We start from the raw sequence: 27,585 nt of genomic DNA on the forward strand, positions 1-27,585 counted from the left end.
CATCTAATTATCTATTATTACTATTTATTAACAGCCCATACTGTGCCACAAAAGCCTACCTGAAATTCCTATCCCTTTATCCCCTGTCAACGTACCTATATAAAAATACATGTACATACCTAACATAAATAAAACAAGTGAGTGTACGTTTTTATTTATTTTATCTTATCATTTCTAAATTTAAATAAATATGTAGGGACAGTTCGCGGTCAGAAATGTTTAATTATTATTTCTGTGTATAGACACACAATGGTAGTGACTTCTGAAGCGTTACTTGATCCGCTACTTATGATTCTGACTGTACCTATACACTCGTAGTATCATTACATTGGTATTGAATTTCGCGTCAGAATAAGCTGCAGGGCTTATTAGAGGCAGAAAACGTCAATTAAACGCAGCGATAGCCGTGATTTAGAACCTATTCAGGGCACAATTAGCTTTCCCCACAGCGTTTGAGGCCTAATGGCCATAATCTTGGACCTAGATGCTTCCAGCCTTGAAACACAACTTGATTTGATATTATCATCAAATATCTTACATTCATACATCTAAATATATAGAAGAAGAAACTGACGGACTGACATATCAACGCGTAGCCGAAACCGATGGATAAGGAACCTACGTGCCGGAATATCTAGTATTCCGGCACGTAGGTTCCTTATTTACGGTGTAGGTGAGTACTAAGAAAGGATTTTGCAAAATTCAGCTTCTAAGGGGGTGAAATGGGGTCCAAAGTTTGTATGCGAAAACAAGATTATTAGGTACGGGTGCACAAAAGGTTATCCAGAGCATATGAAGTTACATACTTAAGTTTCAGTGCCACTCTTGGCAAATAAGGGATTGAAAGGAAAGAAACTGTGACATTCCAGTGACAGGTGGCCAGCCTCTCGCCTACGCCACGATTTAACCCATATCCCAGAATCGACTTCTACGACACCCACGGCAAGAAATGGGGTTGTGAAATTCTGAACAGTTAATTTTAACCTTAGAATTTTATTAACTATGGAACTATGGAAATAAAACTATCGTCTTAGAATTTTAGTCATGTTTTAATGACATGTCAATATCAAGTCAAAATAAAATTTCTAACGGGAACTAAGTACTTATATACATGAAGTTGCAAAGTTGTAAACTCAAATACGACTTAATTACATTAATCTTAGTACGCACTTTCTTTAGAAAATCTTGTGTAGATTTTTCATGCTCTATTTTAATTACAGTATAATCTAATAGAGATCTAGGATGCTTTGAATTTCCTAGAGCGCTTTCGCTTAACTATGTTCATATTTTGACATTTCTGGATCCCTTTTATTAGGATTTCTTTTTCTTATGTAGATGTACAATCTAAAATGAAATTATAAGATATATAAAATAGTGTTTTTCTGTTGAAATATTTTTATGGTTTTTTTTAGTGTTCCAAGTTATTATTATAAAACAACATAGGACGAGTTTGTTGACGTCTTTATAAAGAGATTTTATAATGATTATTAATGTTTCATATAATTAAAAATATATACCTATTATTTCTCTAAAAACAAAAACGTAAATATACGTTTTAATAGTACCTAAATCGTTTTATTTAGTCGACTAGATAAACTGCAATTGCAATATAACATTCAGTAATAAAATAATAGTTATTTAATAATAGTACATTGTGCAACAAGGGGAGGAACTTGAATATTACTAACGAGAGTAAGTTAAATCGCGACGGCTTGCCGGAGCGATTTAAAGACTCGAGTTTGTAATATTCATACTCCCCGAGTTACGTACAATGTTTTTCATCACACTTGCAATATAAAAATATGTAAAAAAGATAAAAAAAAGTTAAATACGGGACTAGAAATTTCATATCTCCTTTGGGAGAAAGATTTTTCTATATCTCACGCTCCGCCTGCGCGAAAAATCACATTTAGTGTGCGAGTGTGATGAAAAACAACTTATTTCAATAATTGATGAACATTTTTCTTCCAATTTACATAGGTGTCTATGATAAACTACATAAGCTTTTAAATGAAGGGTCGGTAGTTGAAATATACCTCATTACTCATCATAAACGGCTGCAGCCGGGTAGCCGTCCGCTGGTTAGTTTTAAAAGGTTCATAATTTAGACATTTTGTATATTTATACCTACTTTTGGAATAAATGAGAATAATCGATTTGCCATACAAATGTAGACTTAAATTTCCTTATAATGATGATAGATATTGACATTTTAAAAAGCAATTTAACATAATTTTGATGAGTCTTAAACAAAACAATGCTTATTTATTCATTTGACTTTTCTCGATTTTTTATTATTGTAGAAAAATAATGTAAAACAGTTATACAGTAAGTACAGTCACCGGCATAAATATGTGATGATTTCTACACCTTGTCAGATTAACGTTTTGTTTGAAATGTCATACGAAATTGTCAAACGATTAAAAGCGACCGTAGCTAAATGGCATTTCTGCGACGCGAAACGAAAACGAAACGCCGTGAAAGTTAGTCTGGCTTTGTCGCGCCAATACTCAAGAGCGATAGAGATAGATATCTACGAGCGTTTCGTTTCGTGAGCGTTTGTGCCATTCGGCTACGTACCCAGAAATCGTCAGTTATTTGTGCCGGGGACTGTTCATACAAAAATTTAACTTAATGAGGGCGATTTTTGAACCTCGTATACGGAATTTTATCACTAAAATACCGGTTAAAACGGAACGCGTGAGACTCAAAAATCGGCCCGAATGTTAGGGAGGGAAATTAGGATTTCATTTGAAAACCTTAATTGACCTATGATATTGAGAAGTTGCATCGTTATGACCTTATGACAGTTACGCTAAAAAGCATTACGATTAATTTTTACAAATCAACGACCAAATTAATCTTAATTGCCACCCTAAACTATTACCGCGTTAACTTGTGCGTCTACCTACAGTTTTCAATAATGAGGGTGCGAGCGGCCCCGCCCCTTGGCAGGTGTAATCAACAAGGGGGGATGTGGCCGCAGTTGATACTTCCTGACTTGTGGTATGCGCACACGCACTTGTTGGCGCGGTCATTTAGTACTAAAGTTGAAGTTTATAATAAGTACAAGGTCTCTTTAAGCAGTAAATAGATATCTCATAGGTAAGCATGCTCCACCTTAGACCGCATCATCACTTACCATCAGGTGTGATCGTGGTCAAACGTCTACCAATTCATATTAAAAAGAAGTGATGTCTGTTGATTGTTTTCTGTCATCAAATGTTTTTTTTTTGACCCAGTGGTTGACTGGTCGAGAATGATTTAAGGAATTAAATCCATCATTTGCTCATAAATAATAAATAAATAAATAGATCTGTTACAGTTAAGTAGTAAAGGTTTTGATCCACTTGTTCAGTCATTAAATCATTATTTTGTAATTTACTCACGGTAAGGGTTAAGACACTATTTTTTTAGAGAAATCAGTGGTATTTGACCTGAAGAATCTTCTCTTAAAGTTTACAGAAATCTACAAAAACGGGCTGTCTGAAAGAAAACAAATTATATCCAGTAAACAGATCCGACCTATAAAAGCAGAATACTCAGTCCACCTCGATGTTCCCAATTAGTATGCACTAACAACTCAATTGACCAATATTAGTCCTTACCACAACACATTAAGGTTTAAAATAAGTCAATTAACTGTGTCAGCGAATAATCGGAACTCAGTCGCGCGTAATCGATTCAACTGACCTTTAATGCCTTTATAAAGGACAGTAGGCCTATTCTGTAAACAAAATTTGATAACAACATTTTAGCGCTTTGTCGCCCACTGCTGAGCATAAGCCTCTGCCACTTGTCCCGGCCATAAGCTAGTCTCATTCAGTTGTGACCCGCAATTTTCCGGATGTCGTCCACCCAACGAGCCAATGGATGCCAAGCGCTTCTTACGAGTAAGCTATGTACGCACTAAGCGGTAAGTCGCGTGCGATTGCGGCAGGCCGCATAGTGCGTACATAGCCTTATACCTGTAAGCGGCTACCATTCGGTTAACATTTTAATCCACCTGCCATCACTCTGCCTAGCAACATATCCCTCCCAACTTCACTTTTAAATAACTGCTATAACCTAACCAAAAATTAAAATTTTGAAAAAACCCCCGACCGCGATATAGTAGACCGATTTTCTGAAACATGGCTAAGAACATTCCCAACTAACTCAGCTATCAGACAAAAAAAAACTAAATCTAAATCGGTTCATCCGTTCGGGAGCTACGATGCCACAGACCGACACATACACAGACATACAGTCAAACAGACAGTCAGATAGACAGACAGACAGACACGTTAAACTTATAACACCCCGTCATTTGTGCGTCGGGGGTTAAAAACGAAAACATGTGAAATACAAAAAAAAAAATTATAACTTTATCAACCCATCATACCGCTCCCATTTATTTTATCCTCCGTCTTTTTGAGTTTACCACGTGCAGAAATGCATTTTCCTATAATAATATTTTTATTTTTTTTTATTTTGATTATAGTGCGTCAATTTAAAAAAAAAGTGAGCATACTCTTAGCGGTCCTGTCAAAACAAATGACAAGCACAACAAAATTGTGTTCACAGAATTGGCCGACAGGTCATTGTCATGGGAACGGTTACAGCTGCAGTCAGATAATTTGAATTTGGAAGCAAAGGATGGGAAAATGGCGATGACATCCTTTATGTTCATTGAGATCATAATACGTGGAAATGATGTTGTAAAAGTGTTGCAAATAAAAGAACGGTTATTATGTTCAAACGGCAGGTAAGCTTTTTATTTAAACAGTAAAGAGCTTATTCTCACAGATGGTTGGTGTGTTTATCATTAGAAAATATCCTGTTAAAATAAATACTTAAATCAAACAAAATTTTTATAGAAATTGGTTAGTTGCTGCTAGAGGCAACTGTGACTTAGTAGTCACAGTATATACTAACTTTTGGTCTTTTTACATTTTGTTTCATTTTGAGACATCTTTTTTAATCAAATCAAATTAATGGAAAAAACTAACGCATTTGAGTAAAATGATCCCAAGAAAGTACAGATTAATAAGAAGCAGGTTTTCATTATTTATTGTAGAAAACTTAACTTTTGGTCTTTTTACATTTTGTTTCATTTTGAGACATCTTTTTTAATCAAATCAAATTAATGGAAAAAACTAACGCATTTGAGTAAAATGATCCCAAGAAAGTACAGATTAATAAGAAGCAGGTTTTCATTATTTATTGTAGAAAACGAGTATGCACCGCCGCTTTATGACGACGTTTATAATCTAACCTAATAACAACCGATGGGAAGCAATAAACGTTGGGAAAACCACTTTCCCTGTTGGAATCTTTCCAATTAATAATAATAATTTATGTAGTGACAATTTATGGATAGAGACCTGTTTGCTTTTAGTTATAAACACGTAGAAAATGTCAAGTATGTAGATAAATTAATTACATTTTATAATGTGATTTAAGATTACAACAAAAACGATTGTATCGTATAACTCGATTTCGAAGTAGCTTCTCAATTTATGTTATACGTCATATGAATTTTAATGAAGTCAGAAGGGCGAGAAAAATGTATTTCTCTCAACTCAAGATGTAATATTGTAGCATTCTTGGTGTTTTATTACCATAAAATACAGCAGCTAGATTTACAACCAGCAATTAACTAGAGTAGCGGCGAATCGAATCGATTAAACGACCACGTCAAAAACCCATCGATTAAGATAATCGAGCATTGAAACATCGAAAGAGATGTAATCGAATATCGGATAAGTCCGCGCAATTTAACACTGGCCGCGAACACGCAGCCTTGGTTCAAAAAGACAAAAAAAAGTAAAAAGAACATGGCGTCCGAAGTCCGAACGACAAGATGGTATCGGGTATCGGCTACCGTTTGTAAGGAGAGCACGAGCTTCCTGCAGACTTATCTGTATTTTTAAACGATTTTCCTTTTTAATTTGTTTTTTTGCTAATAATTACTCTTAACAATTGTTGGAAAAAATAATTAAATACACAGTAACAATTTCAATAAAATAATGTGGGGTAGTGAGTTGTCCGTGAAATATAAGTAACTTTGTACCGAATTGAAAAGTACAAAGTAAGGAAGCGTCACTTAATATTTTCAATATCTGGGCGACCGAGCTTCGCTCGGTTCTATTTTAATATATCACGTCTTTAGATAAAAAAAAAAACTTATAAATACAAAAACAAAAAAAAAAGACAAAAAACAAAAACTTAATTTCTGACCGGGATTCGAAACCCTGACACCTACGATCTATCTGCGTACATTAGACCGACCTCGTGCGACTGAGCTAAGCGGAATCGATGCGCGCGCGGCGAAATTAAGGACCATATTTTACGTTTACAAATGCGAAAGAAAAACTCATGAAAACTCGAAAGTTCGCGTTTTCCGGGATCTAAGGCTACGCTAGATCGATTTTTCACCCCGAAAACCCCCACAAAACAAATTTCAGCGAAATCGTTAGAGCGGTTTCCGAGATCGTCGGTATATATAAATAAATAAATAAATAAATAAATAAATAAATAAATAAATATACAAGAATTGCTCGTTTAATAGTATAAGATACGATCGTAGAATTTCAACATTAATAATGTAATTGCGATATTTTGTTAAAACAAATAAATTATATTAGGTGGGTCACCACCTCTATTAAAAAAATTATTTCTAAACAAACTAAACAAAGTAAAATTGTACATGAATAAAATATCAAAAAGGGTTGAAACACATTTTACTAATAATAACAAAAAAAGATTCCGATTGGCGCCATGCGTCAAGTGGCTTGTGTCATTTGGCAAAACAAATTAACTTTGCGAAAACATTAGTTTCGCTACATATTAAGCGTTATATCACCATTAATATGTAGATTATATTTTTATATTTCCATAATGGTAATATCGTTTAGATATAACAAAGTATTTTAGTGAAGAATATGTTGGAAGTATTTTGTGTATCTCAAATTTGGTGGCTTGGTTTGGTCAGCTTACCTAATTTGTATTTATTTGTTATAAATAATGTCAAGTTATTTTATGTCTTAAAGAAGAATTTGATTTATCATTCACGGATTAAAATGAATTACTCTTAATTGCATTTAATAATTAAAAAGAAACAACTAAAACCGTATTAAAGGACATGACAAGATTGACAAGCAAGAAATAACAAGCCAACGGCCTTATCGTGCTATTAAACACATTGGCAAGATTAAATTCAATTAAAATAATTTATTTCTTGGTGTTCTATTTTGGATTGGGTTCAATTTGTCAATACTTATTTGAGTTTAAGTGTATTTACTTTACTGAAGATATCTAGATGCTAACCGAAATGCTTTTAATGGCAGCAGGGGATCTAAAAGCTTTCAAAACGAAAAACTAAGAAAAATATTCCATTTTAAATATGAGCACATATAATTCTGGCTCCTAGTAACAAAACAAAGTTATCTTATCAAACCAAGTGCTACGTAAAATTCTGCACCCGCTCATTAATTTCCAAAGAGCCAGTTTTCGAAGCCTCCACTTTGTGTTTTGGCTTCAACTCGCCTCTCGCCGACCGCAACTCTTGCGAAATTCCTCGTAAACTCATATCCATATGCACTCCTTACTTCTCAACCATCGTATTCAACTTTATCATAAATGCCAAAGAAAACCTTATGTATGAAAGAGAAGGATTAAAATTTGTAGATAGTGAAATGAAGAGAGAAGAAAATAAGGAACGAAGGTTTGTGGTCAGCACCGTACCCCCAGTAAATGCAATACAATGGACATGCGGGATTACCGAAGATGTTATAGGTAGTAAAACTGTTGGGGTTACTGTAGTCCTCAAAGTTTCTTTGTTGACATAGCACGTCGTTTGTTACGGCGGAGAGTTTTGAATTATTATGATGGATGTGAGCGGCGAACGGCGAATTCAATAGCCGCTTGCGCATACTTTCTTTAAACGCACTTTTTTTGCTTGTGCTTTGGAAATCTGAGTGTGTGCATACTTGTTCTTAATGAACTTAATTTTGATGAGACTAGCTCAGATCCGGGACAAGTGGCGTATTGGAAGAGAGGCTTATGCTCAGCAGTGGCTGATATGATGATAATTTGTAATATAGTTTGTTATAATTTAACTTGCCTTAGTTCAAATGTATCTTTTATCAAGTCTTGATTTAGTAGTAGTCTTAGTAGTAGCGTGATAAAAATTACAAACTAATTGTACTCACTCATTGCAGCTGGTCACGCTGGTCTGCGACACCGTCACCAGCGTCGTCGTCTTCGTCGTCAGCCGGTCCCCAACACACTTCCTCCTCTCGCACTCCGACAACACTGCATCCTCCTTCAGCGGCTGCAGCACCTCCTTCACCTTGTTCGGCCCACTCTTCACCGTCGACCTCTCAAACCTCAAGTTCGCCGTCGTCCTCCCATCTGTTGACACCTCTGTACTCTCTGTCACAATCGCCCCCCGTTTAGTCTTCGAAACGACTTTAGAACTCTTCCCAACTACATTACCGCTTTTAATAATCTGCTCGTTTGAATCTAAAATTTGCGTTTGAGGTAGACCGTTTTCTAACATACTTTTTATACTGTTAGAATTCAGATTTGTACTTATAATGCTATCTAAATCTACTTCGTAATTATGCTGTATGGGTTGTCGTCTTTGGTCTTTCTGCCACGTTTTTACCCCGTATAATGGTTCGGATTCTACTCCAAAGCTATATTCTAATTTACTATTATCAGTAGCTTTATCAACTTCGTCTGGCGCCGGTTCTTGTGTAGTGTCTTCGAAAAAATCGTCAGTAAGTTCGGTGATTTGCGCTCCTGGTCTTTTGACGTCGGTCAGGTCGAAGTTAATGAAGTTTCTGTTCATGTTGTTCATTTTTCGTCTTCCATAGAGTTGTCTGTAGTACTTCTCCTGGTCTCCGTACATCCAGCAGACTTTCCACCATTGTTTGCACATGAGAATGTTCGCAGAATTGGAAGCTTTCACGTGTCTGGTCGCTGTCGCCGACATTTTGGCACTTTATTGTCTGCTGAAATTATCACAACTTTGAGATATAATATATGCTTGGATTGACACAGTATTATATTTATGATGAGATTGCAGAAAGGTCTTCCTTAGGTTTTGTCAAAAATATTTTTATTTTAACTTATTTGTTAGATCTGCCAATTTTCAACAAATTTATAGTATGATTAAAATACCGCTTTCTAGAACAAATCAGGGCAAAATTGCGTCGACGGAAGAAAATAACAAAGCAGCAGGATTGCAGCCAGATGATGTTAGGGCTGCCACAGAAGCTCTAATTCGATAAAATTTACATTTACTTATATAAAATTGTACCACTACGTACAATTAATAAAAGCCTTCATTAGTGTTAGAATTTTAATTTAGAATAAGAATATAAACGATGATAATAGACTTATAAGTGTTAATATAGGTGTAGGTAATACTTCTTGAAACTGAAGTCCTTTAAAATATTAACGAAATTGGATAGAGATATTTTCAAATTGTAGTTTTCTAGCCCACTTTAAAATTTCAAGAAAACATTTTACAGTTACTGTACTTATAGGTAGCCTGTAGCGACGGACTAAGTGTCAAATCCAAATACCTTTAAAATGGCGTCGCCACTCCAAACGTCTTAATTTTGCGCAATTAAGCCGCAGGCAGCAAAACTAAATATTTTAAGTCTATTGTGCTTCTGGATCGAACCTGCCACCCCTCAGTCCTCAGGCCTGTCATTACGGCGCAATCTCTCGCTGCCTTATTACGGTTTATTTGCTCCTACTTTTCCCATTTCAACAACGTCATAACAGTGAACAAAATTATGGTTTTCTATGATCTTTTTCTTTTGAAGTTCGCCTGAATCTTAGTCAGGCGAAAGGTAGTAAAGGTGCACAGAATGCGCTACCTTAAGGTGTATTGTTTGAAGTGGCTGTTTTCATCTAGTTCGTGATTTACTGGTTAATTGTGCTATCTGGCAGTAACGAAGTAACGGTCGGATGAGTTACGTAAGGCGTATCAGTACATAAGGATCTAAGATGAGAGTACGATTGGCCGAAGAAGATAACCTAGCCCGCGTTGGTAGATCTTATCACTGATTTGGCTGTCTTACTGAAAAATCAGCTTCGCAAACGTACTATCAACGCTTTGATTTATAATAAACTAGCTTTTGCCTGCGGCTTCGCTCGCGTTAAATTCCAAAATTGTGAATTGCTCCATACAAACTTCCACCCCCCGTTTTAGGGAAGTGTGAGGTTAGAAAAAGACAAAATGTAGCCTATGTCAATCTCCAGCCCTTCAGCTATCTCCACTTAAAAAATCACGACAATTCCTCGCTCCGTTTTGCCGTGTAAGACGGACAACAAACAGACACACACACTTTCCCATTTATAATATGACTTAGTATGGATGGTGTAATTCCAGCAAGAATAAAGGAAAAGAGACTAAAGTTAAGGTAGTTATAGTGGCGTTTGGTTGCAAGCTTACCAAGACACAAGAGGCTGTGATACATGCTAATAAATGTAGTTGCGAAAAGACTTACCTTCGTATTTTTACGGAAACGTACGAACATATCATAATATGTCAGTCAGTCTCAGTACAAAACCTACTGACACTATCTGAACTAGCATGACGTATGCGAATGTTTCCGGAGAAATATGAAGGATTTTTTTTTCGTACGACTATATGTACCCTGAGCATTTGTAGCTTCAATGTCTATAGAGCGTTCTCCGATACTTGCACAATAAAGTTTAATTCTGAAAACTTTGTTTATAAATATTTGTGCCTATTTATTAGTAGGTTATAAGCGCTCGTAGCTTACAGGTATAAGTGCTGGTAGTCTAGCGGTAAGTACGTGCGACTTTCGTTCCGGAGGTCGCGGATTCGAATCCCGGCTCGCACCAATGTGTTTTTCGGATTTTATGTGCGAAATGTCATTTGATATTTACCAGTCGCTTTCCGGTGAAGGAAAAAATCGCGAGAAAACCGGACTAATTCCAATAAGGTCTAGTTTACGCTTCGGGTTGGGCCTACGCCAAATCTTGGGATTAGTTGTCTAAGCGGACCCCAGGCTCCCATGAGCTGTGGCGAAATGCCGGGATAACGCAAGGAGGTTGATAATTATTAGTAGGTCTAATCCAAAGGATGACTTACTACAAACATAATTAAAAAAAAAACCGTGTAACTTTGTCCTCATAAGAGTAAAAGCTTTCCGATGCGCCGGCGCCGTTATTTTCCGTTCAATTACGGTTTGATCTTAATAATATCCTCTTTTTAATGAGTTACTAAATAAAGTCATTTATTGCCCAATTTAACAACTGCGAATAAAAATCAACAAGTATAGTGTTTACACTGTGGTTTGAAATAGTCTGAAATCTTCTCGAGGCTAAGGCGTACGGTTAGAGCAGGCGTAGCTTTATTTGACGTTCATATGCGCATTGTAATACCTATGCCTACCTACTTGAAAAAGAATACACAGTGTTTTTTTTTGTTTTCTGTTAAATTCAACACGCAGTTAGGTTCATCATCCAGGAACCAACCTGTATATCGCTTTTTGTTAAATTAAAAAAAAAACATTTCCATGCAAATAATAAATGGATTAGTTGGTGTGAGAGGACCTTAATCTTAACATTAAAGTCATAGTCAAGTGTTTGACGGCACATGTCAAAACAAATAACATTAGGAAGTGGTAATTGTGTTTTCGGTAATTTCGTGTTCAGTATTTTTTTTTTATAATTCGATAACCGTAAGAGTTTAGAGGCTAGTTTTTTAGAGAAATTGATTGTATTTGAACTAAAGAATCTTCCCTTAAAGTTAACGGAATTGAATAAAAACAGGGTGTATTTCATTTTCATTTAATTTTCTTTCTTTTTTTTCAATTTCTTGTTTTTCACACGGGTGTCCTGACAAATAATTCAAGTGAGGTAATAAATGCTGGTAGCGTTGTGGTAAGAGGTCACGGGTATAAATCCTGCTTCCTACGAATGCAGTTTTTGGAAGTTATTTACCATGTCATTGTCGGAACGTTTTATATACTCATGCTCGTATTTTATTAGCTATACTTATGCAGCAGTTGTATCATTTGTTTTGTGTGTCTACGTAGGTAAATTAATTATTTTATACTAGGAGTGGCTTGTAACACAAACAAAAAGTTTCAAGAGTATCCCTTTGCAACCGAAGATATCGAGGTTTTGCTAAATTTACTTTTAATGACATATGTATTATGTTAAAATTGACAAATACGTATATGCTTATGTACATACATACATATAATCACGCCTGTATCCCATAAAGGGGTAAACAGAGCACATGAACTACTCAAGTTTCAGCGCCACTCTTGGCAAAAAGGGGTTGAAAGAAATCCAAAACTGTGACATTGCAGTCCCAGGTTGCCAGCCTCTCGCCTACGCCACAATTTAACCCATATCCCACAGTCTACTTCTACGACACCCACGGGAAGAAAGGGGGTGGTGAAATTCTTAACCCGTCAACACACGGCATTAATGACATAATATGTTAAAATTAACAAATATAGATATGTTCACTCCCTTTGTATATCAGACAAGCTCCAAGCAAGTTTTCATTTAAGCGTTTGTTACGCAAGCACTTGCTAAAACAAGAATTCGAATAAAATCCATCAATATTATATGTATTTCATTGTATGTATTATATGTAATATTTAAAATATTTATTGTAAATATCTATTTATGTAAAAGTATGTGTAGTATATGCTGTATATGTATATATATAGTTTGCTTTTCTTCTTAGTAAATCACCTTTTTGTTTTCTCACTGCACCATTTGTATTGAATCTCTGTTTGGCCCTATGGTTGACTGGTAGAGAATGCCTTTTGGCATTAAGTCCGCCATTTGTACATTTTTGTATATTTTGTGCAATAAAGTTTAAATAAATAAATAAATAAATATGTTAATAACCCGTTAACGATTATCCGCTCGATCGTATAAATCGTATTAGCTCAGGTGATTTATACCGGGTATGCTGTAGCTGCTCCTATAGTTAAAGCTCCTGTTACAGAAGACGAACAAAATACCTTTTACAGGTATATAATTCTATTATTTTCCTATTTCATAGTACAATCTTCCACAAATCAATACAGCCTGCAATCTGCGCACGCGCGCCATCGCTATAGATCTCCAGGATGCGCGGGAGACGATAATTGTGCACAGTAATTAGGGGGGGCATTAAAGCGCCTACATTGTAGATCGCTATCGACTGCTTCTATGATAATAGTATAGAATCTTTTGGGCCCTCACATCTAGCGTCTCGCGAGCGTAGCGTCGCGTCGGGCCAACTGTATGGCAAATCCTGACCACTGACGCCGACATCTAGAAAAGTTAATTCTTTCATTGTTATGTTTTCTCGTTGGTTTTGGTATTATATGGCACGGTTATGTAGGGTCTCAGGACTCTAGTAATATTTATCTTCTTACAACTAGGGAAGAAATCAAATTATTTTATTGAATATTTTTCGATTTCGTCGGGTGCCACGGCGGGCGGGTGGTCTAGTGGTGAGGACGTTAGCCGCGTAAGCTGAAGACCCGGGTTCGATTCCCGGCTCGGCCACCAGTGGGCCCTGTCGTTTTTTTTTTTTTTTTTTTTATGAAATAGGCAGCAAACGAGCAGACGAGCCGCCTGATGGTAAGCAGTCATCGCCGCCCATGGACATAAGCAACATCAGGGGAGCCACTTATGCGTTGCCGACCTTTGAGAACCCTAAATACCTGCTTCTTGAAGAACCCCATTCGTGTATGATATCTATTTAAATTTATAATTCATCTTCTTCCTTGGTTCCTCATGGCTGAGGATCGCGACCACGTGAGGTCGTTATTTTGTGCACCAAAGCTCTCCATTCCACACGGTCTTCTGCAGTCCTAATAAGTAATAAGCGTCTGTGTTAATACCTGGCACTTCTTAACACTGTCCGCCCAGCGTCTAGTATAGACAGCGCGTTTTGGTATAACATGCTTGCTGTAGCTTTGGATTATATAGGTTTAGCAAATCTTAACTGACCAATCACATTTTAATTAGGATCGCTAGAAGGACCACCAAGATCGCATCAAAACCTGTTCATAATCATAAAATCGGAATGGGCTCCTTTTATTACAATAATGTTGCTAGCTTTCATGTTTGCGATACTAATTACCAGGGCTAGATCCAGGCAATTATTCAAGCCAGGACTCTGTTCCTGAACAAATAACAGAAACAACGACGATGCAGATTTTACACTGAACTCTGTGCAATAACGCAAAAAATATTTAAAAAAATTGTTACACATTATACAGTAGGTAGGGTAATACATTAAATGGATTCTCTAGCGGATCGTTTCTCCTAACATCGTCTATCTAGACTACACATGGATCATCATCATTCTCCTTGTGGTATCCGGGCATTCGAGCCGGGGGTCCGCTTTGACAACTAATCTCAAGATTTGGAGTAGACACGAGTTTTACATCAGCCACCTGACCTTCCAACCCAAAGGGTAAACACTGTAAACAAGCCTTATTGCGATTAGTCCGGTTTCCTCACGATGTTTTCCTTTACCGAATTGCGACAGGCACATATCAAATGACATTTCGCACGTAAGTTCCGAAAAACTCATTGATGTGAGCCAGGGTTCAACCCGCGACCCCAGGATTGAAAGTCACACGCTCTTACCGCTAGGTCACCAGCTAGCGTTAAGACATTGTATGAATTCCTCTATTTCTACCATGCTGCACCGAAGTTGCTGGAAAAGTTACAATGTACATGACTCATGATTTCTAATTTAGAGTTTATCTTAAGAGCTAAATGTAATCAATAGTGCTTATGGATGCTTTTATACCTCTAATTATGCAGTTTTAATGACCTTAATGACGGCCGTCATAAAATATCACAGGAATTCGCACTTGAATTTTTGTTTATATTTTCTGAAATGCATAAACCGGAGTAGGCTAGTACTCGTAAAGTTAATTTAGTATGCTGTCAATGATTAAGCCTAGACTAAAATAGTATAGCCTGGTCAGCCTGTCTGAAATAGTACATTATGATTCAAGTGCGGAAAAGCGGAAATTCGGATCCAGTAGTGATAAATTAAAACATGACCGAACAGGTTTAAATAATTCATGGTTAGTTTCATTAGACTTTATATTGACCGGGATATATAGACCGTGATAACACTTTTTGACCTTTTTGATTTTTTTGAGGTCCCGATATTCCCGATATTTCGATTAAGCATCATAATCGGGACCTCAATAAAAATTAAAAAAAGTAATCACGGTCTATATAACTCGGTCAAAATACTGTTTTAAATCGTCACAAATTACGAATTCCCTTTTCGCACGTGTATCGTGTGGTGTGGATCGGATCAAAAAGTGATTTTTGTTTGTAGATTTATGTTTGAATGACGTTGATATCCATATCGCATGACCTAATATAAAATTTAGACCTAATATTATTAACGTAGGTATATTAAAGTTTGATCAGGACGACGGTAATAATTATGTTAGTGTTTTTATACTTTAAACTTTTATGTTAATGTTTAAACTTGGCAACCCTTGTGTGCAATTGAAAATGCAATCTTTCCATTTAATAACATTATTACAGCCCTTCCATCAATAAAATTAAATATGTATTAGATAATTAGAAACGTCTCTTCAATCATTTTGACGCGTATTTGAACACCATGCACGCATAGAAATATTTTATTCATAAGTCTAGCATCTGCTACTGAATAAAATGGCTACCTTCACCGTTAAGGCATTTAAACAACACCTTATTATTCGAACATGCTCACACGCATGCAAATACGGCAAAATCTTCCGTGCGTTTCACACAATACGTGGGACTCGAGAAAGAAAGAGACGGGTAGGTTTTTTTCTTTTTTTATTAGCTACCGAAGGGCGAAGGAAATTGCCGCATGGTTTCGGGGCATTTTTTGAGGCTGATTTGATTTTAATGTGGTGTTTTTGGTGGATTCTTTGAGAATTTTTTAGGGTGCAAAACGAAATGGTGGCCACTATTATTACTATTACTTATGAGTCACACGATGTTATGAAATTTTGATAGTCGAAATCAGATACATCTTAACTGTAGAGGTGTTTAAAGATATCTAAACACTCATGTAATGCCTTAGCTGTAGAGGCATGTTCAGATCTTTTTGAGCATTTCACTCCGATATAATATATAGGTACAAATGTTGGATCACTAATCTGAGGCAATCTTGTGTCAATATTTATACATTAACTAGAATACTAGGTAGTAAATATAAGACTAAGGAAGACATTGAAGGTTTAAAGTTAAAAATGTCATTTTGTTCATTACTGATTCTACCCACTTATAAAAGTTATGTCAATGTATGTATATCCGTCATCCATTAACGTGTCGAGTACTCAGTAAAAACCTTAAAATATGACATGCAAAAACTGCGCAATAATAACTATAATTACACATAAAATACTTGACATCATTTACCGAAAAAGCTGAAGCTAAAAGTAATAAATAATTCATGTCTTCCTCACAATATCGGCCATTTTACATACATACATACAATCACGCCTGTATCCTACAAAGAGGTAGGCAGAGCACATGAAATTACCCAAATTTCAGTGCCACTCTTGGCAATTAAGGAATTGAAAGAAAACGAAATTGTGACATTGCAGTGACAGGTTGCCAGCCTCTCGCCTACGCCACAATTTAACCCATATCCAGCACTCGACTATTCTAAGATACCCACGCGAAGAAAGGGGGTGATGAAATTCTTAACCCGTCACCACACGGGAACTATTTATATTTTACAAAAATCGTGATAAACCGTTTCTAACTTTGCTACCAAGAAACCATTAAAAAATAATTATCGGAACAAAAAGCATACCTCAGGCAAACTTGGGCCCACAAGTAACCGACCAGTATAACCTACTCCTTGTTGATCGAATATCTTCTTTGTGACAAAGGCGTACGAGTTAGGGTAAGGCCGGGGAGAGTGGCGCAGGTTAATGATCACCTGGGGTTAGGTACGAAATTACTGGCTCTGTCGACCTGGCTCAATGGACGCATAATTGTGTTGGTCGGTTGTTGCATTGCATCTGTTGCAGTAGTATGTGTTTATTTAGCGGAATGTAATAAGAAGTGAACAAATAGTTTTTCCCCTCACTAGCTCGGAAACACGTGTTTTGTCCTTTAATACCAGCGGGTAAAAACGCATTTTATCCACTAGTGGATAAAGTAATTTTACCTTGAATTTAGTCATTTTTACTGCTTAAAAATTGATAAAAATGAGGGAATCTAGCGATGACGATGTTTTATCACCTGTGGAACTACTGAAAGCAGTGATAAACGCGTTTTTTGCGTTGTACTTTCCTGTAGTGAGGGAAAAAGTTTTGTGTTACACTCGGGTGCAATAGTTATTTGTTATACAAGGGGGCAAAGTTGTATTTTAACGCCGAGTGTGGAATTGAAAAACGAGCAAGTGAAAGGATTCTATAGTTGAACCACGAGCGAAGCGAGTGGTTCGAGAATAGAAACCTGAACTTGCGAGTTTTTTAACACACGAGAAGTAAAATACATTTGCACCCGAGTGTAACACAAAACTTTTCCCCTCACTATAGCGAGGAAACTACAACGCATAAAAATGCGTTTATCACTGCTTCCAGGAGTTCCACAGGTGGTCAATCATCTTAATTACTAGATTCACCTACTTTTATCAATTTTAAAGCAGTTAATTTGACTTTATTCAAGGTCAAATTACTTTACCCACTAGTGGATAAAATGCGTTTTTACCCGCTGGTATTAAAGGACAAAACACGTGTTTCCGAGCTAGTGAGGGGAAAATGTATTTTACTTCTCGTGTGTTAAAATACAACTTTGCACCCTTGTATAACAAATAACTATTGCTTAGTGTTATGTAACTTCAGGAGAATACTAATTTAAATTGTATTTCCTTCATATGTCATGTAATTTAGTAACGGCTTTTGTAATAGTCTAATAGGTATGTACTGTGATCTAAGTTTATGTAAGATTTTTACTTTTGGACAATTTAACCTTTTTTTTTAAATATTTTCATGCTTGTTCTGCTTAGAATTACGTAGTCTTCTGATCCTAGTAGGAAAGAAAAAAAAATCTGCATACAATCAATTCAAGTTCTATGAGAAATTGTAACTCTGTGGAATATAAATGAAAGCCATTTTTCTTCTGCGAAATAGAAAGAGCTCATGATTCGGAGTTGAAAAATTATAAAAATATTAACATTTGAAATAAAAAGTAAAACAGGCAACTATAAGAATCTGCCTATTTTCAAACACCATTTATTTTACAGCAACACCAATGATTTCCACATATTTTTAATTCAACAAAAGTAAAACCCTTTCTACTTACTATAAAACTGGATGCGTCGGGTTCTTTGACATATATGTTTGTATGTTCCAATTGCCGTTACAGTAAAGACTCAAACATTCCTACATCTCCAATAAAATAAATAGCCTAACAAGCTCTCATTTACATCAAATCAAAAATACAAGCCCATAATACATAACCCTCATAAGCACAACTGATGACTCCATCACCGCGCCATCATTCATAACTGATTAGAACGCGGAGAAAGTTGAGTCATCGGTAACCGGGAAATGGAGAATCAATGAGAGGCTTGGTAGATGATATAAGAGGTATACACACGCAAACATTACAAGCATTTCATTGAATATTAAGTAGTGGAAAAAAATGCGCCACATAGATATGACATAACTAATTGAAATAAAACCTTTATTACAGGAATTCGCACTTGCATTTTTGTTTATATTTTCTGAAATGCATAAACCGGAGTAGGCTAGTACTCGTAAAGTTAATTTAGTATGCTGTCAATGATTAAGCCTAGACTAAAATAGTATAGCCTGGTCAGCCTGTCTGAAATAGTACATTATGATTCAAGTGCGGAAAAGCGGAAATTCGGATCCAGTAGTGATAAATTAAAACACGACCGAATAGGTTTAAATGATTCATGGTTAGTTTCATTAGACTTATATTGACCGGGATAATATAGACCGTGATAACACTTTTTGACCTTTTTTATATTTTTGAGGTCCCGATATTTCCGATATTTCGATTAAGCATCAAATGATCGGGACCTCAACAAAAATCAAAAAAGTAATCACGGTCCATATAACTCGGTCAATATAAGTCTCACGACCGAACATACTGTTTTAAATCGTCACAAATTACGAATTCCCTTTTCGCACGTGTATCGTGTGGTGTGGGTCGGATCAAAAAGTGATTTTTGTTTCTAGATTTATGTTTGAGTGAGGTTTTTATCCACATCGCAGGACCTAATATAAAATTTAGACCTAATATTATTAACGTAAGTATATTAAAGTTTGATCAGGACGACGGTAATAATTATGTTAGTGTTTTTATACTTTAAACTTTTATGTTAATGTTTTAAACTTGGCAACCCTTGTGTGCAATTGAAAATGCAATCTTTGCATTTAATAACATTATTACAGCCCTTCCATCAATAAAATTAAATATGTATTAGATAATTAGAAACGTCTCTTCAATCATTTTGACACGTATTTGAACACCATGCACGCATAGAAATATTTTATTCATAAGTCTAGCATCTGCTACTGAATAAAATGGCTACCTTCACCGTTAAGGCATTTAAACAACACCTTATTATTCGAACATGCTCACACGCATGCAAATACGGCGAAATCTTCCGTGCGTTTCACACAATACGTGGGACTCGAGAAAGAAAGAGACGGGTAAGTTTTTTCTTTTTTTATTAGCTACCGAAGGGCGAAGGAAATTGCCGCATGGTTTCGGGGCATTTTTTGAGGCTGATTTGATTTTAATGTGCTGTTTTTGGTGGATTCTTTGAGAATTTTTTTAGGGTGCAAAAGGAAATGGTGGCCACTGATGCAGTGGTCTTGTACTTTAACATCGCATGGCAGAGGAAACATAAAAAAATAACATTAACAAAAATATTATGTGTCACACGAGGTGAAATATTGATAATCGAAATCAGATGTAGAGGTGTTTAAAGATATCTAAACACTCATGTAATGCCTTAGCTGTAGAGGCATGTTCAGGTCTTTTTGACCATTTCACTCCGATATAATATATAGGTACAAATGTTGGATCACTAATCTGAGGCAATCTTTTGTCAATATTTATACATTAACTAGAATACTAGGTAGTAAATATAATACTAAGGAAGACATTGAAGGTTTAAATTTAAAAATGTAATTTTGTTGATTACTGATTCTACCCACTTATAAAAGTTATGTCAATGTATGTATATCCGTCATCCATTAACGTGTCGAGTACTCAGTAAAAACCTTAAAATATGACATGCAAAAACTGCGCAATAATAACTATAATTACACATAAAATACTTGACATCATTTACCGAAAAAGCTGAAGCTAAAAGTAATAAATAATTCATGTCTTCCTCACAATATCGGCCATTTTACATACATACATACAATCACGCCTGTATCCTACAAAGAGGTAGGCAGAGCACATGAAATTATTCAAGTTTCAATACTATTCTTGGCAATTAAGGAGTTGAAGGACCACCGTTTTTCGTTGAAAGAAAACGAAATTGTGACATTGCCGTGACAGGTTGCCAGTCTCTCGCCTCCGCCACAATTTAACCCATATCCAGCACTCGACTATTCTAAGATACCCACGCGAAGAAAGGGGGTGATGAAATTCTTAACCCGTCACCACACGGGAACTATTTATATTTTCCAAAAATCGTGATAAACCGTTTCTAACTTTGCTACCAAGAAACCATTAAAAAATAATTATCGGAACAAAAAGCGTACCTCAGGCAAACTTGGGCCCACAAGTAACCGACCAGTATAACCTACACCTTGTTGAGCGAATATCCTCTTTGTGACAAAGGCGTACGAGTTAGGGTAAGGCCGGGGAGAGTGGCGCAGGTTAATGATCACCTGGGGTTAGGTACGAAATTACTGGCTCTGTCGACCTGGCTCAATGGACGCATAATTGTGTTGGTCGGTTGTTGCATTGCATCTGTTGCAGTAGTATGTGTTTATTTAGATGAATGTAATAAGAAGTGAACAAATAGTTTTTCTCCTCACTAGCTCGGAAACACGTGTTTTGTCCTTTAATACCAGCGGGTAAAAACGCATTTTATCCATTAGTGGATAAAGTAATTTTACCTTGAATATAGTCATTTTTACTGCTTAAAAATTGATAAAAATGAGGGAATCTAGTGATGACGATGTTTTACCACCTGTGGAACTACTGAAAGCAGTGATAAACGCGTTTTTTGCGTTGTACTTTCTTATAGTGAGGGGAAAAGTTTTGTGTTACACTCGGGTGCAAATGTATTTTACTTCTCGTGTGTCAAAATACAACTTTGCACCCTTGTATAACAAATAACTATTGCTTAGTGTTATGTAACTTCAGGAATATCCTTATTTAAATTGTATTTCCTTCATATGTCATATAATTTAGTAACGGCTTTTGTAATAGTCTAATAGGTATGTATTATACTGTGATCCAAGTTTATGTAAGATTTTTACTTTTGGACAATTTAACCTTTTTTTTAAATATTTTCATGCTTGTTCTGCTCAGAATTACGTAGTCTTCTGATCCTAGTAGTAAAGAAAAAAAAATCTGCATACAATAAATTCAAGTTCTATGAGAAATTGTAACTCTGTGGAATATAAATGAAAGCCATTTTTCTTCTGCGAAATAGAAAGAGCTCATGATTCGGAGTTGAAAAAACCGGCCAAGTGCGAGTCGGACTCGCCCACCGAGGGTTCCGTACCTACAAAACTTTTACGTTACTCACATAATTCTAAAGACTGGGCTAGGCTAGAAGTATAGGTTCTCTAATGAGCATAATTGTGTTTAGCGCCACCTCTCGACGAATTCGCGAACTAATTAGCACAGCTTGCGTAAGGTCTTTTATAATGTTAACCAAATTCAACATTTTTTATTTTATTTTAAAGTAGGTGTTTTATGTAAAATTTCGTAGCTATAAATTTCAACACCCTTATTCATAAACGTACACTAAAGTATCCAGCCGATAAAGTTCGTTTGTCCCTTTCTATCACACCAATACGTCGGAAAGGGACAAACGAAATTTATCGGCTTGATAACTTTAGTGTACGTTTATGAATAACGGGGTAAGTAAGTATGGTAAACATCAGAAAGGGTGAGGAAAACAATCTGCAAGGTTCTAAGTTTTACTTAAAGGTTTTTTTAATCTAATCCAAATTTGGTTATGGTAGCTGAAAAAGTATACCTACAGAATAGTATAACGCAAGTTTCTAGCGGGAAATTACTAAATAAATATTATTTAGTAAATACATTATCTATTGTTGTATTTAGGATTTACCGAACCAACGTCGGTGTAAGTCCAAAGAGAACAATATTTATTAACATTTCGCTATTACCAATTGGCAGCTGGGATTTTTCAAGAGATTTTGGCGAACTTCGGTCTTTTACAGTAACATAATAAACTTACCCAAAAAATTTATAGTTGATAACTGATGCAACTAGCTACAGTAAAATTATTTTTTATCATGATTAACGGATTATCGATTATAAAGTTAACTATTTGATTAACGGTGCCCAGCTATGAGTATAATTAATACACTTAATTGTAAAAATGTAATGTATACGGATTAATGAATTTAATATAGATAAGTAATTATTGATATATGGCAAAACGAAGGAAATTGTTTACACCTCCGCAAATAAGTATCTAATGATAATTTTTAATTTACCATGTTACTTCACGTACCTAGGTACTTATTTTAAAAACCCTAAAAATGTCTATTGAGTTTCTGCCACAGACCACCATGTGGTTTCTGCATATATTGCAGAGGCATTGCAGAGAGCGCACGCGGACACCGGCGCGGCGCCAGTGGACGCGTCTGTGTGCGTGAGCTAGGTATGCATACAACTACAACTGCTGTAGGCACCGCCCCCCTCAGTAGATCGATGCGATAACATCGATTTAAACTTCCCTAGCATCGTGGCGCCCACCATACAAAATTTTTGCTAGGGAATTTTGATTCTTATTGTACTTGAGATTGAATTCAATTTCAGTTATTCGAAAAATTTTAGAAACAAAAGAAATTTTATTTAATTTGTTTACATGAGAGTTAAAATTCCATTGAAACCATTATGTACTTTAGAAAGTACATTCGGCGCCACGAGGCTAGAGTAGATACACTGTCACCTACAGTCCGATCGCTTAGTTGCAAATGTGTGCGTCTAGTTGACAAACGAAAACTTCGCAATGTAGTAAAAACTACTTTCATTTTTTTACAAAAACAACGTTATTTCTTAGTAATTAAAGTTCAATTTCAAATGCAAGCAATTGGCGTGCACACTTACGCCGTGTCTTGCGTGGGCGACGGTCGCGCGACCGTCGCCGTCACGTCTCATCGCATCGTCTACTTCCATATCGATAAGGTTTGATTTCGTATGCGTCGCATCGCCGTCGCGCGACCGTCGCCCACGCAAGCCATCGGCTTATCAGTCGCGGTCGTCAGACGCGTCCCATAATTTGTTTCAAGCTTTATACACAAGTTTTCCTTTCAATAGCAATAGCTAACGTAACGCTTGGCTTGAGTAATAAAAACTGTACAGTTAAATTAATAAAATATGTATAAGTAGGATATTGAAATCTTCTTTCTTCGTTGAGCCATCACAGCTAACTTTAACTTACAAACGGTCTTAAGCACCTGCACTTCTGAAGGCGCTTAAGTCATTTTTGCTAATAAAAAAAAAACCACAACGTTCTATGAACATTGGTCAAGTGCGAGTCGGTTTTCGACTTTTCCATACAAAGAACTCATGAGCGCCTGAACGACTATAATGGCAAAGTTAACGTTTCGCACTTTCAAGACTTTACGTATATATCTCGGAAACGATAAGAGATAGAGCAAAATGGACTTCAGATTTGGGCTTTCGGTGGCACAAATTCTATGTTTTCGTCAACAGACACCTTTTTTGGACCGATTTGAATAAAATTTTGCTCAGTCAATTTATAAACGGTCTTAAGCGCCTCCTTTTTAGTAGGAACTTAAGTCATTTTGTACAAATGAAAAAAAAATGAACAAGTTCTAAAAAGAAAAAGACAGAAATGAATTTCTTTATACCTGTCCAACTCGCTTACACAATTTTAAGACGTTTAGTAACTACTTGCAGCGGCAGTGAGTGAAATTCGTAATCTGAGTTTTTTTCTCTTAAGTCCGACTTACGATTGACTGTAGATTTCTAATAGGTTTTCCTGTAATCTACAGGGAGAGGGCTATCTCGTGTATTTTTTTGAAAATTTTACGCTAAATAGTTTCGGAGATAAGGGGGGGGGAATGGTAATTTTTTGCTTATTTTCTTAAATTACTTCTAAATTACCAAAACAAAAAATATAAAAAAAATATATTTCAGATGCTGATAAAATGCTCTTTCATTTGATATGTAACACAATATAGTTTTAATAACTTTGATTTTTAATTTTCAATTTTACCCCCCAAAAGTGACCCCTGTGATTAAATTTCATTTAATTAAATTACATGTCCGTCTTTGGGCCACAGGTTTACGTACGTGTGCCAAATTTCAAGTAAATCGGTGCAGTAGTTTCGGAGAAATCGGCTGTGACAGAGGGACAGACAGACACGCGAGTGATCCTATAAGGGTTCCGTTTTTCCTCTTTGAGGTACGGAACCCTAAAATTATAAAAATATTAACATTTGAAATAAAAAGTAAAACAGCCAACTATAAGAATCTGCCTATTTTCAAACACCATTTATTTTACAGCAACACCAATGATTTCCACATATTTTTAATTCAACAAAAGTAAAACCCTTTCTACCTACTAGAAAACTGGATGCGTCGGGTTCTTTGAAATGTTTGTATGTTCCAATTGCCGTTACAGTAAAGACTTCACAAACTTTCCCACATCTCCAATAAAATAAATAGCCTAACAAGCTCTCATTTACATCAAATCAAAAATACAAGCCCATAATACATAACCCTCATAAACACAACTGATGACTCCATCACCGCGCCATCATTCATAACTGATTAGAACGCGGAGAAAGTTGAGTCATCGGTAACCGGGAAATGGAGAATCAATGAGAGAGGCTTGGTAGATGATATAAGAGGTATACACACGCACACATTACAAACATTGCATTGAATATTAAGTAGCGGAAAAAAATGCGCCACATAGATATGAATAATTGAAATAAAACCTTTATTGTTTGGAAATATTACCACCTTTGTGTTTAGATAGGTACTATTTAAAGCTTTAAACGTAAAAATTCGCGTAGGGCTCAAATTATGACACTTAATAAGTATTTCTCGTGCAATAATGTAAGAATGTCAATCTGTGTAAGAATGTCCTTTAATATTTATTTATATATTTATAAAAAAAAAAAATATTTATAAATAATAATGCCCCAGTGTGGGTCCTGTACTTTTAGGATTTCTTCAAGCAAAACGTTACTGTTTTTTTTTTTTTTTTAATTATAAATGGGCTTACTCTTGACCACAGCTTACTGTTGATACTGAAAAATGGCCATCGTATCGCTGTGACATTTTAAGCATTGTTCGATTGAGCCATTTCGCATGTGGTTTAACCAACTCCACTATAGACAAATATAAATCTCACGCGCAGGCACACTTTATCCCCAGCTCCGAATAGCTAAAATGTTTCCACACGTAAATGGTTAAACGTGCCTTTTAGGAATTATTACCGCGTTCCGTCTTCTATCAAGTTGGGGTCGTTTCCCGAACTATTTTTCTAGGTGCGAAACATAGGGAATTAACCATGGTATATGTATATTCTGTAAAGCAAGTTTGTTACTAGTTATGTAACTACCTACATTTTTAAAATTTGACTTTTTTCTAGTGACGGAAACAGTTTGACATATTTTAGCACATAATGTGGGAATATGACAGACTATAAACAGTTGCGTGTGTACCTAGATTCTTTTACTGGGATCCGAATCCAGGACCATCGCCTTAACAGGCAGGGTTGCTATGAGGTCAAACCGGACTATTACAAGTAAGCAGTGAATAAGCAGTGCTTATTGCTTATCTGTAGCGGAACTATCCCAGAGACTGATGCTGCTGTCAGTTATTGATGGAGACCATTTAGCTTTGAGATAAGGGTGTAGGCAGGCACGACCAGTAAGGCGATATATATTCGCATAATATACAACTATTTTACGGTATGATTAATATAAAAAAATTTAGTGTCGTATTCTTTATTTCTGAAGATCGTGGTCGTTATACATCAATGTTTAGTTGTTGATCCTCTTTCATCTATTTTGGTCGAGAGTTAAGCGGCTCTGGTCGAACAAACCTACTAATTGCACGACCTCTGTCCTTTTTAGTGGATCTTCCTACAGCTACATAGAAGAACTCTGGATCCTGACCGTCTTTCTACTTCACGTGCCCAATAAACTCAGAGGTCCCTTACAATGTGAAAAGAGGGCCTCATTTCACGCTCATATTATTATAACGGTTCCCCTTGTTTTGGCATAATTTTACAATCGAGAATTCTTTTTGGCATAATCTATATTGGCATAATTCACCTTTCGCATAATCTGTTATGGCATAGTATAGTTACGCATAATTTGTCTAGGCATATTTTTGTTCGTCCGAATATATTTCATGCATAAAGGTTATTCGCCGAATGGTTTTTATGCATAAATTATTTCTGCATAACATGGTTTAGTGGAAATTTACTACGCAGAATTTTTATCATAGGTAATACTACTATATTAATGTTGCAGTTCTAACCTAACCTAACCGAAATTCTTGACAAAATGTTTTATTTGTTGAGGTCGCAGTTCTAACCTAACCAAACCGACTCTCTTAACAGCATTTAGTATGGCTGGATATTCTGATTTTAAGAAATATGCCAAATACAATTATGCGAATTAATTTTATTCATAAAAACAATCGGCGTAAACAGAATTATGCGAACTTATTTTCGGACAATGTGTTATTCGTATTATTTTCGATTATGACAAATAAGTTTTCTGCCAAATTAACATTCGGCGAAAATCGATTATGCGAAGTCTGTTATGCGAAAATCGTTTCGGACAATTAAAGTTATGCCAAATAGAGGGAACCCTATTATAACATCCAAATTAGAATAAAATTTATCGTCAGCAAAAGTGAGGTGAATAAAAACTATGATTTAATACGTTTTGAGAAATGGGGCCACGTCGAATACTAGAGTATTTACATACATTTTACTTGATTGAATAAGGTGTTACGTAATAATAAGATTTCCTGTCAACCCTAGCCCAGATGTCAAAAGATTTATGAATCTTCTGAGCAAAAACGTAAATTTTCATCCTCTTATAGAAAATTTTAACAAAAAACTATTCGAGCCACTTCACACGCCCTTAGACGAATCTAGATTTTTTTCAGACCTTATATGATTCGAATAGTCTTATTGCCTTATAGGCAAGTTCTATTAAATTTAGTCTTAGCTGCGCAGTGGTTATAGATTAAATCGTGTAGACTCTGAATATATGAAATTTTCACCAAGGTTGTTCCGATTTCCTCTCTGAAAATGTCCATAATTCAGAGTATTATTTACGCAAATTCATGTCTTTT

At 35.9% G+C, this 27,585-nt stretch overlaps 1 protein-coding gene across 1 annotated transcript in view; it reads right to left on the minus strand.

The window, feature by feature from the left end:
• LOC125234834 (protein prickle-like) overlaps positions 1–27,585 on the minus strand; it is a 264,305-nt gene that overhangs the window by 201,654 nt on the left and 35,066 nt on the right. Inside the window, exon 2 of the mRNA XM_048141248.1 lies at positions 8,196–9,002. Within this exon, the coding sequence (XP_047997205.1) occupies positions 8,196–8,983 (788 nt within the window). The 5' untranslated portion in view covers positions 8,984–9,002. The remainder of the gene's footprint in view (positions 1–8,195; positions 9,003–27,585) is intronic.

Source organism: Leguminivora glycinivorella, chromosome 16 (genome assembly GCF_023078275.1).
Source record: "Leguminivora glycinivorella isolate SPB_JAAS2020 chromosome 16, LegGlyc_1.1, whole genome shotgun sequence".
NCBI lineage: Eukaryota > Metazoa > Arthropoda > Insecta > Lepidoptera > Tortricidae > Leguminivora > Leguminivora glycinivorella.